Genomic DNA, 17504 nt, shown 5'->3' on the forward strand with positions numbered 1-17504 from the left:
TATGTTTTTTTCAGCACCATTATTAACCCTCCATCAGACGGGGACACTAGACAAGACTAATTCCAAAGAAAAGGCATAATAGGACTCCAAATGATACGCAAGGACAAAGTTAAAGACAAGACCTATGAATATTCAAACAGCTGATATTGAAAAGACCATGATATGCTATGACTTGATATAAAAATTCCCCTTGGTTAAGTAATTTATTTAGATAAACAATTATATAAAAATATATAAACAATAATAATAAAAAATATATTAAAAAAAAAATATATATATATAAACATATTAATAATATCTAATTGCACTCAAAATGTAATATGTTTTCTATATATTCAACACTGTCACTATATACACTAATAGCTGCACTTCACTAAAAATTAATTGTAGATATAGTATTCACAATTGATCACTTTATTAAATATTCCCATCTAACACAAATCATCTCCGTGTCACAGTAATTAATGGTGGTGCGTTCCACCGCTGCTGCATTCAGTGCACTTCACTGTAAATGGTGCTTTCCATCGCATCTATTTACAACACCCCCACTTGGTTGGTCACCTAGTGAGTGAGACGCAAATGATGCCACCGTCATGGCGCTGCGTTCCACACCGCATTCACCCCGTCACACACTTCCGTGTTTACATCGGAAGTGACATCATCGCCATGGCGGCACGCTCCAATTCTTCCTTCACATCTTTTAAACAAATTCAGTCACTTGGTCTCTTCTCTTAGCTAAAGACTACCTGCTAGACTGGAATCTTTTCACTGTTATAACAATTGTGTCTGCATTATAGCATAATCTGAATACGCCGGCCGGAAATGACGCATGCGTTTCACCACGCTCTCCCGGCGGCAGGGCTATTTTATGCTATTTTATGATGTTCTGGTTATTTTCCTGGTTTCTTTCTCTTTTTAATTCTTTCCATCTAAGTCTAATTGTCACTTTTTGAGTGCCATTTTATAATATTATAAAACGTTTTTTAGTGCTCTAGAAAAATTCATTACAGGAAGTGATGTCATCACAAATTGCCCTTTTTGGGTATAAATAGAGCATGCTTGCTCACTGTGTCCATTCCCTTGATGAAGTCCTGTTGCTGACGGACGAAACACTTTGGGACCACTTGCGGACATCTCCTTTTATGGACAGATAAGCCTTTTACATTTTGAACTCTGGACGCTTGCCTTCCAGCCATTTTATGGACAGACAAGCTCTATATAATTTCTTATCCTGTACGCATGTTATACAGCCATTTATGTAATTTTATGTATTTTTATGTCATTATGTGTATTAAATCTTTATATTTTTAATATATACACGGCTCAGGCTATATACTGTTTGTATTCTGGGAATATGCTGGTTCCCTAATTAAGCCTATGGAATTGAGCAGTGTTATAATCAGAAATTTTAAACGGTACACACTATGTTTGCTTTTTTCTGTTTTATTCACATGTACTAAGCAACAAAGAAGTACTGCTTGAGCAAAGTTTCTATGGTTATCAGATAAGTGATCTAAGCCAGTTTTTACCATACCCTTCTGTTATACCTTAATTTACCCTGACATACCAACCACACTCTTGGGCGCTTGTATTCACTAATTCTTGTTACATACAAGGCTATTAACCAAACTACACCAACATACAGCTCATCTCAAAATATCTCCCAACCCGACCTCTCCACTCTGCACAAGATCTGCGTCTCTCATCTAGACGCATTGCTTGCTCCCACTCAGAATTACAGGACTTAATCCGGGCTGCGACCACTCTGTGACAAACTCACCTCTTCAAACAATCTTTTCAAAGTCTGGATCCTCCCACATAACCTTTAAAGCCCCCCCTATCTAATTACATCCCCTCTGTACAGTCCACACATAACTTCACATATTTTGTTTTTCCTTCACTTTCACATCCTCCTGACCCTTGGCCAACATTGCTGAGTTACCATATCATGCAGCCCATCAAGACGCTTTGCAAGCTTGCAAGACCATTATTCAATAGGTAGCACCTATCCTTGTGTATCAATGCCTATTTCCCTATAGATTGTAAACTTGCGAGCAGGGCCTTCCTACCTCTATGTCTGTCTATTATTACCCAGTTTTTTTCTACTACTGTTTTTCCAATTGTAAAGTGCAATGGAATATGCTGCACTATATAAGAAACTGTTGTTAATAATAATAATAATAATAACATGGATGCCAAGAAAGAACTGCAATCAATCAGCTATAGAATCAAACCCTATGTAAAACTATGGCAGCTTATGTACACCCCTGACACCAACATGAGAATACAGAAGTCAAACATAGTATGTAAGAAAATATACAAGACAAAAACATTAGGACAGTGCTACTTGGAAGGAAATCCTGGTGTGGGAATGCAGGGAAAATCCAAATGGAAAGAAGGAGAGACCACCAACCCCTTTGCACCCATCCACCACAGACTGTATCAAAAAGCATACATTAACCATCCATGAGGTAAACCCATCTAATTCCATATCTCCCCCACAACCTGGGTAGACCTCCATTATCTTAAGGGGTATGGTTCAGTATGTTGACAGTAAAAGGTCGACAGTGTGTAGGTCAACCTCTAAAAGGTCATTTTGCACAAGGTCGACATGAAAAAAGGTTGATACAAAGAAAAGGTTGACATGAAAATAGTGAACACATAAAAGGTAGATTAAGCCCTAATCTCTGGCGTCAATAAAATAAAAACATTGTCACTTGGTCTGCCATTGAACAACCCCAACCATTGTTTGCAAACCATCGACAGATATTTACCATAGATAGTCAATGACCATCCCTAGCAGGTGGTAGGATGGACAAGAAGCAGAGTTGCCAGTGATCATGTCTGGGAGGGAAATTACAGATAATACTTGACAGAATGTGGGGAGGGAGATGGGACAGGCGCCTGGTTTGCAGGGAACCACAAGGTGGCAGGCAGAGGGGGGTGCAGTATCTGTAAAGCTAGGTACACACTGCAATAATGTAACAAACAATGTGACAGTTGTTCCAATTTCACTTACAATCATGCAGTCATACTATGCAGTTTTTGCAGCAATGACACAATATATTGTGTTCAGGGTTTGTTTCCAACTAATTTTTGCTCCTGTTCCTATTATGCAATCATCATGTATAACTGTGTCAAACTTCAGTGCCCAACATATCGTGTGGTCCTGTGTATATACTACACTTTGTACATTGCATCATCCCAATGTGTGAACAACATATGAAAACAATGGATTTGGTGTACACACTATATGATGGTCGTGCAGATTGGTTGAAACGTGCTTCTTATATGTGCAGCAAGCTTAATGGATGGGGAAAGAAAATACAGGGATTGGGGCCAGAAAATTCAATTAAAGTGGGCTGACCAGAGTTTCCAAGGGACTGGGAAATAAAGGAGTAGATGTGGATGAGAGCTATAAAGTTATAGCACTACTGACACACCAGGGGCATATTAAGAGTGGGTCCGTGTGCATTATACATTCCGGCCCCCTCCTATCTAGCCAGCAGCGCAGTAGACTCTAAGCACCAGTAGACTCTTTACCAGAGTCCACTGTTTATGCATAGTCTTCAGGAAAAAGGTAGGGCAGACATTTTCCCAGTAATTTCCCTTCTACGCATGTGCAAGACATTGGAGAAATGGCCGCTTCACCATTTTCCTGGTGATTTGTGCAGTGCTGCTGCTGCCAATGCTGGACTCCAGAAAGGGTAAGTATTGGATAAATTGATGTAGGGTGTGGGCCCTCTAAGACTCAGTTCATAGCCACATCCTCCACTCATTATAGATACGCCACTGTGATTGTCCATATTAGACAATGAAGGGGTGTAGTAGTGGCCACCACTGAAATGGCAGAGCCTGTACTGAAGCAGTACCGTCTACAGCTGGCTGTGCTACCACATAACATTTTTTTTCTGGGAACACCTTTTGAGACCACAAGGAAGTAGGAAATTGTAATTTTAGTGCCAAACAAAAAAAATATATTGATTGAATCACCAAGGCTAGTTGTGAATTTAATTAATTTACTGAGATTAACAATTACTGCTACTATTACTGTCCTCATATAAAATGAGTGACAGCTATTTTCTTTTGGTATAAGAAAAAGACAGCTCCCAGCTCTAACTGTGTATAATGTGGGGATTATTATAATATAGGTAAGATTGGTATTATAACAGCATTGCCCAAATATAATAACTGTGCCCACATAAATTTATTATACTAGTGTGCTCCTACTGTATGTCATGTGAATGACCTGCAATTTGGGGCAATAAGAAATCTTTATACGCCCACATGTATCAATACTGAGTCTATAGAAAAAAATTGAAAGGTAGCCGATAGGCTACTATAGGCTAATACCATCTTTGCATTTTTTTAAAATTTGCTACATACCAAAGCTTGGTAAATCTGGCAGCATAGCAGCCCCCATCTCACATGGGATCTGGATGTGTTCAGGAGCCCTCCCACCTTGCTACATCAGGTGGCAGCACAGGCATATGTCTGAGAGGGTGGAACCAAGGACCACAGTCTGGAACTCCCTCACAGACTGCTGCATACAGGAAAAAGGGAGCCAGTGTAGGGAGTGGCCTACAGTGCACGGGGACGGATCTGGTTGCAGTGCCAGGCACGGCCAATCCATGTCGGGGACTCTACGATACCTGAAGAGGCTGAGGCCTGGTATGTAGGCTGAAGCAAGGGGATGGCTGTTTCATTCCAGGCATGGTGAGCAGGAGGAGGAAAAACAAGCCTCCTGAAGGAAAATGGAGACAGTGGAGCATAACGTAATGGGGGAACAAAATAGTAGGAAACACTGTGAATAAAAATGTTATAAACCATATTAAATATCATTCCATTTGTTTGAACATGTTCTTGCACAGCAGCCACCATGCTTTAGTTTATGTAGTGTTGTGTAGTTGTAAATTAAAAAATAAATAAAATAAAAAATAAAAAACAAAAATTATATATATATATATATATATATATATATATATATATATATATATATCAAGAAGAAGCCCTTTCAGTTATAAACTAGCTTCTTTTACCTAAGTTACTTAATAAGTACTGTATAATTATGTAATGATAAGAACAGGGACACCAATACAAGAGAGACACACAAATTATGGGGATCGTTTTCCGGACTCCTGTGAGTGTAGACCAGCGTTCTGGATCTACTCACTCTCCATAGTGTAGTAGGCAGTCTGGTTGCTCAGTGACGAGAGTTGCAGTGAATTGTGTCATTGTCCTGCCATCCTCTCTGACACGCAAAGGGCTCCTTTGCGCTCGCCACACTGTCGGTATGCCGGCGGTCGGGCTCCCAGCGCCGGTATGCTAGTCGCCGGGAGCCCAGCCGCCGGCATACCATACTACACCCCTTTCAGTCAGGGCAGCACAGATAGACAATATGGATGTGTGATGATGTCAGCTGGTCAAGAAAAAAACACAAGTGTCCAGTATCCCAGTTTCAGGGCTATTTAGCTTTGAAAGTTGTCAGTCTGTATAACATTGTTACCAGTGAATTTCAAATAGTATTTTGCCATGTTTTCACACTCCTTAGAGATTTAACGCAATTGACCTATGCTAATCTAAACAAAGTATAACATTCCTCATTATGGGGGAAATTTATCAAAGCTTGGAGAGAAATAAAGTGCCAATCAACTTGACCGCCACCCTCTCCCTGTGTGTATATATACAGGGCCGGTGCTAGGGTGTTCGGTGCCTCCTGCAAACTAGAAATTTGCACCCTCCCACACATTACTAAGGGTCAGCTCGCGGCTAAGGTACATGCCGACAAAAAGGGGTGTGGTCTCACAAGAAAGGGTATGGCCACACAATAGTACCCCCATTTCAAAGTATGCTACACAGTAGCACAATCTTATTCACATGACACTGCATGTTGTACCCTTGATTCATGTTACACCACATAGCAGTGCTCCTTATTCACATTACGCTACACAGTATCACCCCTTATATAAGTTACACCACATACTGTTGTCCCTTACACATAAGGCCTACAGTAGTAGTTGCCGCTTATACAAATAATTCCCACAGTAGTAGCATCAGTTGTATGTAATGCCCACAGTAGTGCCTCTTACACAAATAATGGCCACAGTAGTAGCGCTCCTTATACATAATGTCCACAGAAATACCGCTTACACGCATAATGCCCACAGCAGTAGCACCACTTGCACACACAATGCCCACAGCAGTAAAGCCGCTAATGCACATAATGCCCTCTGGCAGTAGCGCTGCTTACCCACATAATGCCCACAGCTTTAGCGCCGCTTGCGCACATATTGCCCACACCAGTAGCACCACTTAAACACATAATGCCCACAGCAGTAACGCCGCTAATGCACACAGTACATAATGTTCACAGTAATACCGCTTACACGCATAATGCCCACAGCAGTAGCACCACTTGCACACATAATGCCCACAGCAGTAAAGCCGCTAATGCACATAATATGTGTAAAGAAAAATTGCAATATCCTATAGGCGCCAACTATATAGATAGGATTTATATACGTTCCTTAATGTATCTTGAAATGGGGCAGAAATCTCAGGGTGTGAGGTCTGTCTTCTTCCTCTTTTCAAGTATCTTCTCAAACCGTTCCCATCAGAAGAAATCCTCCCATTGTGTCATGTGTTGATATAACAGAAAGAAAAATTGTATAGTGTAATACAATTTATTGAAAAATTTTGTAATTTTTAAATGAATAAAACAATCTCCCTCAGGAAATCCTGAATGGAGAATTCAAAGCAATTACCAGCTAAAAGTGTAAAACATGCATGTAACAATCCTTAAAAAACTGGTTTCACATCTTCTGTCTGATTTCCATGGAATTCTGGTAATTAAGCCAACCATGGCCCTCATTCCGAGTTGATCGGTCGCAAGGCGAATTTAGCAGAGTTACACACGCTAAGCCGCCGCCTACTGGGAGTGAATCTTAGCTTCTTAAAATTGCGACCGATGTATTCGCAATATTGCGATTACTAACTACTTAGCAGTTTCAGAGTAGCTTCAGACTTACTCTGCCTGTGCGATCAGTTCAGTGCTTGTCGTTCCTGTTTGACGTCACAAACACACCCAGCGTTCGCCCAGGCACTCCCACCGTTTCTCCGGCCACTCCTGCGTTTTTTCCGGAAACGGTAGCGTTTTCAGCCACACGCCCCTGAAACGCCGTGTTTCCGCCCAGTAACACCCATTTCCTGTCAATCACATTACGATCGCCGGAGCGATGAAAAAGCCGTGAGTAAAATTACTTTCTACATAGCAAAGTTACTTGGCGCAGTCGCAGTGCGAACATTGCGCATGCGTACTAAGCGGATTTTCATTGCGATGCGATGAAAAATACCGAGCGAACAACTCGGAATGAGGGCCCATACCTTCACCTAAGCTGTTTTCCAAGAACTCTGAGTGTTCCATTTGGGGAGGAGGACGTGGTGTTTTTAAGGATTGTTACACAAAATGCACAAAGTACTGGTGCCACTTATACACAAAATGTGCACAGTACTGGTGCCAGTTATACACAAAATGCACACAGTACTGGTGCCAGTTATACACATAATGTACACATTACTGGTGCCATTTATACACAAAATGCACAAAGTATTGGTGCCACTTATACACATAATGCACACAGTACTGGTGCCAGTTATACACAAAATGGACACAATACTGGTGCCACTTATACACAAAATGCACACAGTACTGGTGCCAGTTATACAGAAAATGTACACAGTACTGGTGCCACATACACACATACATCAGTGCAAGCCTACACACACACATATCGCCCCCCCCCCCTCATTTACTCTCCCTCCAGGTAACAGCAGATCATCGTCCTGTTACATGCAGCCCTGGCCTGGTCCCGTCCATGTAGCTCCACCCTCCAGGTCCGTGTAGCTCCACCCCACATGGCTGCATAGCTCCACCCCCTTCAAGACTGTGTAGCTAGGCCCCTTGATACTGCATGGCTCTGCCCACTTTTCAGGCCGTGATTTTCCTCATTGTGAGGGCGCAAGGGCAGCCGGCAGCAACAACAGACAGCGGGAATGCAGAGAAGGGAGAGCGCCTCTCCATCCTGGTGCCTACCTGCTCTGCATCCCTTTGCTAAGTGGGTTGCGCCGTCAGAGAGTATATATATATATATATATATATATATATATATATATATATATACACTGCTCAAAAAAATAAAGGGAACACTTAAACAACACAATGTAACTCCAAGTCAAGCACACTTCTGTGAAATCAAACTGTCCACTTAGGAAGCAACACTGATTGACAATCAGACCACTTCTCAGCTCCTATGCTTTCTGGCTGATGTTTTGGTCACTTTTGAAAGCTGGCAGTGCTTTCACTCTAGTGGTAGCATGAGACGGAATCTACAACCCACACAAGTGGCTCAGGTAGTGCAGCTCATCTAGAATGGCACATCAATGCGAGCTGTGGCAAGAAGGTTTGCTGTGTCTGTCAGCGTAGTGTCCAGAGCATGGAAGACCAGGAGACAGGCCAGTACATCAGGAGACGTGGAGGAGGCCGTAGGAGGGTAACAACCCAGCAGCAGGACCGCTACCTCCGCCTTTGTGCAAGGAGGAACAGGAGGAGCACTGCCAGATCCCTGCAAAATGACCTCCAGCAAGCCACAAATGTGCATGTGTCTACTCAAACGATCAGAAACAGACTCCATGAGGGTGGTATGAGGGCCCGACGTCCACAGGTGGGGGTTGTGCTTACAGCCCAACACCGTGCAGGACGTTTGGCATTTGCCAGAGAACACCAAGATTGGCAAATTCGCCACTGGCGCCCTGTGCTCTTCACAGATGAAAGCAGGTTCTCACTGAGCACATGTGACAGACGCAACAGAGTCTGGAGATGCCAAGGAGAACGTTCTGCTGCCTGCAACATCCTCCAGCATGACCGGTTTGGCAGTGGGTCAGTAATGGTGTGGGGTGGCATTTCTTTGGGGGGCCGCACAGCCCTCCATGTGCTCGCCAGAGGTAGCCTGAGACCATATGCTGGTGCGGCTGGCCCTGGGTTCCTCCTAATGCAAGACAATGCTAGACCTCATGTGGCTGGAGTGTGTCAGAAGTTCCTGCAAGACGAAGGCATTGATGCTATGGACTGGCCCGTCCGTTCCCCAGACCTGAATCCAATTGAGCACATCTGGGACATCATATCTCGCTCCATCCACCAACGTCACGTTGCACCACAGACTGTCCAGGAGTTGGTGGATGCTTTAGTCCAGGTCTGGGAGGAGATCCATCAGGAGACCATCCGCCACCTCATCAGGAGCATGCCCAGGCGTTGTAGGGAGGTCATACAGGCACGTGGAGGCCACACACACTACTGAGCCTCATTTTGACTTGTTTTAAGGACATTACATCAAAGTTGGATCAGCCTGTAGTGTGTTTTTCCACTTTAATTTTGAGTGTGACTATAAATCCAGACCTCCATGGGTTAATAAATTTGATATCCATTGATAATTTTTGTGTGATTTTTGTTGTCAGCACATTCAACCATGTAAAGAACAAAGTATTTAATAAGAATATTTCATTCATTCAGATCTAGGATATGTTGTTTAAGTGTTCCCTTTATTTTTTTGAGCAGTGTATATATATATATATATATATAGAGAGAGAGAGAGAGAGAGAGAGAATAACAGGTGTCCAAAGGATCAGGCGGCACTCGAAGACTTTTAATGAAGGATACTGTATTTATTCTCTACGTTTCAGGGGACGAGCCCCTTTTGTCAGGAGATAATGCTGCAAACACACATCCAGTGGGCATGTGGTATTAAGATCATATTCAAGTACTAACTACCGGATCGCTACTATATGTTATTGGTTCTGTATGCACTGGATTGTTGTATACCACTGATCCTGTATGCAAATCCGTTTACTAAACTGTGTCAGGTGGAGGTTTCATTCATTTTTTCGGTTTTAATGCTTGATCCTGGTCGTCACCAATCATTAGGGACCCATTTTTATAAACGGTGGTAAACCGTTTTCTAGCAGCCTTTACGGCTTTCTTTACTCTCCTAGTATGTCAACTTCTATATCGCTATATTGGATCCAATTCCGCTTGTGATATATTCGGATTCCAAATAAACTACCCTTAAATAGAAATATTTGTAGCGGAATTGAATACAATACAATTCTTTGGACAAATTTTACCGCTGAAGAAGTCCGACTGGACGAAACGCGTAGGGTTTATCAATTATTGTACACTATCCCTTTGCTGTGACTATTCCTCCAAGTGCTCACACCGTTAAGTGAGGAGGATTGTCATTATAACATCTCAAGCATTTTTTGATGTGTGTACAAAATAATTGTATTGTTATTGTATGTTATTCTATGATGTTTTATAATGTCAAATTTTTGACTATTTTTTTTGACTATTGATTAAATAATATTATTTTTAAACACTATTCCTACTAAACTGTGTATTTTTGTCAGGTGTTTTTTCTGGTGAGAGGGTTTCTCTATAGGCCCCAATCAGGAATTCCCTAAGGGAAAAAGAACTCAAGAGAAGCCACTCCCTTGAATCTGGAAAAGATCAAATTTCAACCAGCTGTATTGTTATAGCGCACTCTGTATTTATTGCTTGTTTATATATATATATATATATATATATATATATATAATATCAAAACGATGTGCGGCACTCAGGATTGTGAAAATAAATCAACACCACCAACTGTCCATCAACGTTTCAATTTTACTTGAAAATTGTCATCAGGATAAAATACAACAGTGAAAAAGCTTACCTTATATTCCTGTCACCAAAGTGAAGTGAAGTGTGCATCGTCCGTCCGACGGGGACCCGCTCGGCCGCTGCGGCGCTGATTGATGACGTCATCGCGTATTACGCGGTGCACGTCTGTGAACCCATCACCATGGTAACCCGTTGTGACACTCCTGACATAAACAAAGCAACATATGTAGCACGGCTGTAGTACATAGACTCTAGACTGAGGGCATATATAACTGTAATGAGATATATCAGAGCTGTAATAAAGTCACAGAGTTATTAGCACTACAGGTGGAAGATATTTAGACAATAATGTAGCTACTGTGACTCTTAATATATATTATGCTGATGATATAAAATAGAGTGTTGAATGTGGAACACTCTGGCTATAGTGAATATGAACCTGTAATGTAATAGTAATCTCACATTACAGGTTCATATTCACTATAGCCAGAGTGTTCCACATTCAACACTCTATTTTATATCATCAGCATAATATATATTAAGAGTCACAGTAGCTACATTATTGTCTAAATATCTTCCACCTGTAGTGCTAATAACTCTGTGACTTTATTACAGCTCTGATATATCTCATTACAGTTATATATGCCCTCAGTCTAGAGTCTATGTACTACAGCCGTGCTACATATGTTGCTTTGTTTATGTCAGGAGTGTCACAACGGGTTACCATGGTGATGGGTTCACAGACGTGCACCGCGTAATACGCGATGACGTCATCAATCAGCGCCGCAGCGGCCGAGCGGGTCCCCGCCGGACGGACGATGCACACTTCACTTCACTTTGGTGACAGGGATATAAGGTAAGCTTTTTCACTGTTGTATTTTATCCTGATGACAATTTTCAAGTAAAATTGAAACGTTGATGGACAGTTGGTGGTGTTGATTTATTTTCACAATCCTGAGTGCCGCACATCGTTTTGATATTATCTGCCATTTGGAAAGTGAGGGCACCAGGGACCACTGTACAGCTATTGGAGTGCCGGACCGTCTACAAACTTTATATATATATATATATATATATATATATATATATATATATATATATATAAATACCCTTTTGTGGCTGGCACTCGAAAAACCTCCAAGGGTTAACTGGCTCTGGTGCCCTCCAATGAGGTTTGCACCTCCATGTATATAGCAGATATAAAAGTCGGCACTCAGAGACTTGACTTGTGCAAAACAAACTTTTAGTGCAAAAACTGCAGGTTACAGCATCAACGTTTCAGGGCACGTAGCCTCTTCATCAGGATCCTGATGAAGAGGCTACGTGCCCCGAAACGTTGATGCTGTAACTGATGAAGAGGCTACGTGCCCCGAAACGTTGATGCTGTAACCTGCAGTTTTTGCACTAAAAGTTTGTTTTGCACAAGCCAAGTCTCTGAGTGCCGCCTTTTATATCTGCTATATATATATATATATGTATATAGCTTGCAAATGAACGGGCGGCACTCTCCAGGCTTTTTCAAGTTTCCATAGCGTCCTTTATTCCTACGTTACGTTTCGGGCTCTCGCCCGTCGTCAGGGACAATCATACATGTATGTATGATTGTCCCTGACGACGGGCGAGAGCCCTAAACGTAACGTAGGAATAAAGGACGCTATGGAAACTTGAAAAAGCCTGGAGAGTGCCGCCCGTTCATTTGCAAGCTATTACAGGGTCACAGACCAAGGGAGGGAACCAGAGCAAGAAACTTTATGAGACCTCGTTGATACTGAGTGCCGGATCAGACTGTGTATGTATGTATATATATATATATATAGAGAGAGAGAGAGAGAGAATAACAGGTATCCAAAGGATCAGGCGGCACTCGAAGACTTTCACTGAAGGATACTGTATTTATTCTCTACGTTTCAGGGGACGAACCCCTTTCGTCAGGAGATAAAGGGGTCTTTCAGACCTGATCGCTCGCTAGGGATTTTTGCACTGCTGCGAGCAGATAGTCGCCACCCATAGGGGAGTGTATTTTTGCTTTGCAAGTGTGCGATCACATGTGCAGCCGAGTGGTACAAAAAAGTTTTGTGCTGTTTCTGAGTTGCTCAGAACTAACTTCAGCCTGTCCGGGCCCGAAATTGACGTCAGACACCCTCCATGCAAACGCTTGGACATGCCTGCGTTTTTCCAACCACTCCCAGAAAACGGTCAGTTGACAGCCACAAATGCCTTCTTGCTGTTAATCATCTTGCGATCGGCCGTACGATGGGATTCTTTGTAAAACCCATCACACAGCAACGATCCACTTTGTACCTGTGCGATGCGCCTGCGCATTGCTGTGCATACGCATGCGCAGTACTGACCTGATCGCAGCACAGCAAAAAAACCTAGCGTGCGATCAGGTCTGAATGACTCCCAAAGACACAAATGGACAAAGCAAGTTTAAATAGGTTACCACGCAGGCGTCACACCCGAAAGTGGTAACTAATTAGATACATTGAAACACGGAAAGATACAGTAATATAACATACAACAATACAAATACAAGACAACACTTCAAAAAATACAATAATGTGACAATGAAAATACATAATGCACACATTTATGCTGGATTATCAAGTTTATAAAAAACACTGCAATCCTAGAGATTCGTTTAACCCCTTAGGAGAAACTGTGTCCAATAGAAAAATCCATGGTGCATTATGTATTTTCATTGTCACATTATTGTATTTTTTGTAGTGTTGTCTTGTATTTTTATTTTTGTATGTTATATTAATGTATCTTTCCGTGTTTCAATGTATCTAATTAGTTACCACTTCCGGGTGTGACGCCTGCGTGGTAACCTATTTAAACTTACTTTGTCCATTTGTGTCTTTATCTCCTGATGAAAGGGGCTCATCCCCTGAAATGTAGAGAATAAATATCCTTCATTGAAAGTCTTTGAGTGCCGCCTGCTCCTTTGGACACCTGTTATTCTGTACACTTATTTGTGGAAGGCTACGAAGCATTTTACTAAGGAGAGTGCCAAATTATTGTATATATATATATATATATATCACAGGTTGAGTCAACGGGCAGGCAAGAGAAATGGCACAAGATGATTGGCACAGCTGGTAGATGCAGCCACGAGTCAGTTCTGTTATTGATATCAGGTGACGTTATGATGTCACTGCTGCCCGCAAACTGTTTTTTGGAATATTTACATTTTTGGAATTATGTAATGAAACAAGTCTTTCTACATCCCTAAGCTTGAAACCATTACCTCGCTGGCTGATTTCCCTCACTGGTGCAGTCAGATGTTGCACTGCTTACAAACAAGGTGTTGCAGACGGGTCTGGGACTCAGGGTCGACAGCACAAAGGTCGACACACTTTAGGTCGACGCCAATTGGTCGACACACATTAGGTCGACAGGGTCAAAAGGTCGACAGGGTCAAAAGGTCGACAACAACAAGGTCGACATGGAAAAAGGTCGACATGAGTTTTTTATGTTTTTTTGGTGTCGTTTTCTTCGTAGAGTGACCGGGAACCCGAATTAGTGCACCGCGTCCCCTCGCATGGCTCGCTTCGCTCGCCATGCTTCGGGCATGGTGCCTTCGCTCCGCTCCGCTTCGCTCGGCACACTTTACCGTTCCAATCGTAGTCCACGTGGATCGTTAAGTATGAAAAGGTTCAAAAAAAGAAAAAAATCGTGAAAAACTCATGTCGACCTTTTTCCATGTCGACCTTGTTCCTGTCGACCTTTTGACCCTGTCGACCTTTTGACCCTGTCGACCTAATGTGTGTCGACCAATTGGCGTCGACCTAAAGTGTGTCGACCTTTGTGCTGTCGACCTGGAGTCCGGATACCGTTGCAGACTGCTCTAGGGAACTTAGAGGAATTCAGCTTTAGTGCAGCATGCGTACAAAAGAGTAATGCATAACAAACTGTAAAACATGACTGACTAAGTGCAAATGACTTGCAACATAAGTTGTGATTGTTATGAAGAAATCCAATTTTCTCTGAGAACAGCTGAAGTGGAACTTTTAGCAGCTTGTTAGGGAGTATGATAAATCTCACAATTCTCCCAGAAATAATATATTTCAATGAAAATTACATATTGCCAGTATTCATAGTATAATAAAACTTCAATTTCCCCTTATTTATGGCTACTGTATAAATTCTTCATAGAGGAAGGCAAATTGCAAAACATGAGAAAGAAGCGCGCATAAACATTGATCATTGCCAAAAGGGAGAAGAGGTCACATGAAGAGAATGGAGCTCGTGACTGATTCATACTTTTTTCTTTTTCAGAACATAAATCTGTCTTATCAGGGTCTCGGAGACCCTTACCAGCAATACAACTTTCATCGTATTCTTCTACGTCTGATAAGAGTAGAAAGGCTTTGGTTGGTTGATAACTCCTTGAAAGACTTGAGTGCCATTCGATTGCCAAGGTATGCAAAGCATGCACCCATCTACTGTATATAAGGCCGGATGGAAGATAGACAGTAAAATAAATAGACAGTGAATTAGGTTGCAGAAGCTGATGGTTAAGGTTAGGGGGCGGATTCAGACCTTGTACCCGCATTCCTGGGTCCAGAATGAGTCACTGAACATGAGTTTCAAGCACTGAATATGGGTTTTGGGGCTGACATCAGCACTGCGTAGTCTGCTCTCCGTATGCAGTGGACAGTACCTGGGTCAGACAATCCATACCCATTCACACTGGCCTGTAACCAGGTTAGCTAGTAGCCAAGTCCTGAGTCTCTGGACCCAGGTTTTACCCTTTCACACCGAGCCATGACCCGGGTTAACCCAGCAATAACCAAGGTTTTTACGGCAATAATAAAGGGGTATAAGGCACCAGTGGGAGGGTTAGGGTAAGGCACTAGGGGGAAGTTTAGGGTTAGAATTAGGGTTAAAATAACAAAAAATATGTCACATTTTTTGTCGACCTTTTGAATCTGTCAATTTAAGTCCATATCAGCCATTTAACTGTTGACCTATTGACTGTTGATCATCTGATGTCAACCTGTTGACTGTCTATCTATACACTGTCAATCTTTTAATCCTTACCCTTCATTATAATCTGCTTTATTCTGTGGATTCCTTAATGGAAACATTGGAAATCGGAATGAAATTATTTTAAAATGACAAGCAATTGTAAGCATTGGACAAAGGTGGAACACTACATTATTAGGCCCCTTAGCAAAATTTGGAAGGCAAGTGGTCCAGCAATGCAGTCCATACTCATGGGATCCCCTCTCTGCTCTACTGAACATGCATGGTGCGTGTGCTGCACATACCTGTACATGGTGAGAGTGAGTCAGCATCACAGCACTGACATGATTTTGGTGCAGCTATTGGGGGAACTATCCTGCTCATGTCCGGGCTCCATAGCTACTGCTCCCTCTGCAACAGGAGATCTTTCGCCAATGGTGTTGTATATATAGTGTATGTACAGTATACCATGTACCAAACAGCGTGCAGCATTCAATATGTTTAACTATACTGATTATTAGAAATCCTCTTATTCACTGGCATCAAAAATCCAGATGATACTAGTGTTCTGTGGCTATGCCGGCATCCCTCCATCCATCATAGGCAATGCTATGCTTGTCAGTAACTATCTTTTACTCCAATCGTATATTTACATTCTATTTATATAATATGATACCAGCTATATACTTTTTATGTAGCTTATAAACTTTTCGGTGTGCATTATTTTATGTCTACCTGTTCACCAACCACACAATTTACTTACACGTGTCACTATTGTGTGTTTGAAACATTATATTACATAGGATGTCATTTTCATCTGCTTTTAAAGGAAAGCACATGTCATCATATAACATTTACACTACATTTTACCATTCAGAAATGACTTTTGCAGATTGTAATTATTATTACAATATTACAGCTAAGTCAATTTAATCACTAAGGCTAAAATCTTTTCACCTGACATACATTGTTCAATCTATAAAAATAGCCATTCAGATTTCTCTTTCATTTTGATAAAGTGTTGCAGGTTGGTTCTCATGTATATTAGTGGGAGATTTCTGGAGAGTCTGCTGGTACTTGTGTGACGTGTGTAGCCAGAACAGAATTGCCCAGAGTAACTGTAATACAAATGTATCAACTTAAAGGTGCATACTCACTGGGCGTTTGTGCCCAGTGTGTATGACTATGCACAGCGATGATGTGAACATCGCTGGCAGGAAAATAGCTCAGTGTATACACACTGAGCGATTTTCCCTGTGCCAGCGATGTTCACAGGGAGTGAAGCATTTTCCACAGTAGGAGACTGGGGAAAGTGAATCACTCGGCTGTACAAACAGCCCGACAGACGGCGGCAGCCAACGATGATGTGGGAGTGCGCATCAGCGCTCACCGCTCATCGCCCGGCCATACACACAGGACAAGTTTGAGCTCAGTAGCACAAAACACCAAAAGTGAGCTACTTTGAGCTCAAAATTGGCTAGTGTGTATGGGCCTTAAATTTGAATCGGTCCATCTGAAAAATCCTTGTAGTTGGTTTCCACATTGGCCTGTAGACAGGGGTGGATTGGGAATGGAAAGTAGTCCTGGAAAAATTTGTAGAAGTGGCCTCACATGGGCACCACTAGAGGTACACTGTTTAACCATGGCGGCAGCACCACCCTTCTGAAATGCAATGAACAAAATATGCCCCACGTGCACATCGTCCCACAGGGAATCTTCCCAGTGAGGCCCGTGGGCAGACAGACCCTGCCTGTAGGAAACACTGTACTCCTTGGGTTTTGGGAACTTGATTATCAACAGATCCAGACATCAACCC

At 42.1% G+C, this 17504-nt stretch overlaps 1 protein-coding gene across 2 annotated transcripts in view; it reads left to right on the forward strand.

Moving 5' to 3' along the window:
* Positions 1-17504, forward strand: part of LOC134911354 (dynein axonemal assembly factor 11-like) — a 101477-nt gene that overhangs the window by 74013 nt on the left and 9960 nt on the right. For both annotated transcript variants that reach the window (XM_063919597.1, XM_063919598.1), the window contains exon 5: positions 14999-15141. In XM_063919597.1, coding sequence (XP_063775667.1) covers positions 14999-15141 — 143 coding nt within the window. The remainder of the gene's footprint in view (positions 1-14998; positions 15142-17504) is intronic.

Source organism: Pseudophryne corroboree, chromosome 4 (genome assembly GCF_028390025.1).
Source record: "Pseudophryne corroboree isolate aPseCor3 chromosome 4, aPseCor3.hap2, whole genome shotgun sequence".
Classification (NCBI taxonomy): domain Eukaryota; kingdom Metazoa; phylum Chordata; class Amphibia; order Anura; family Myobatrachidae; genus Pseudophryne; species Pseudophryne corroboree.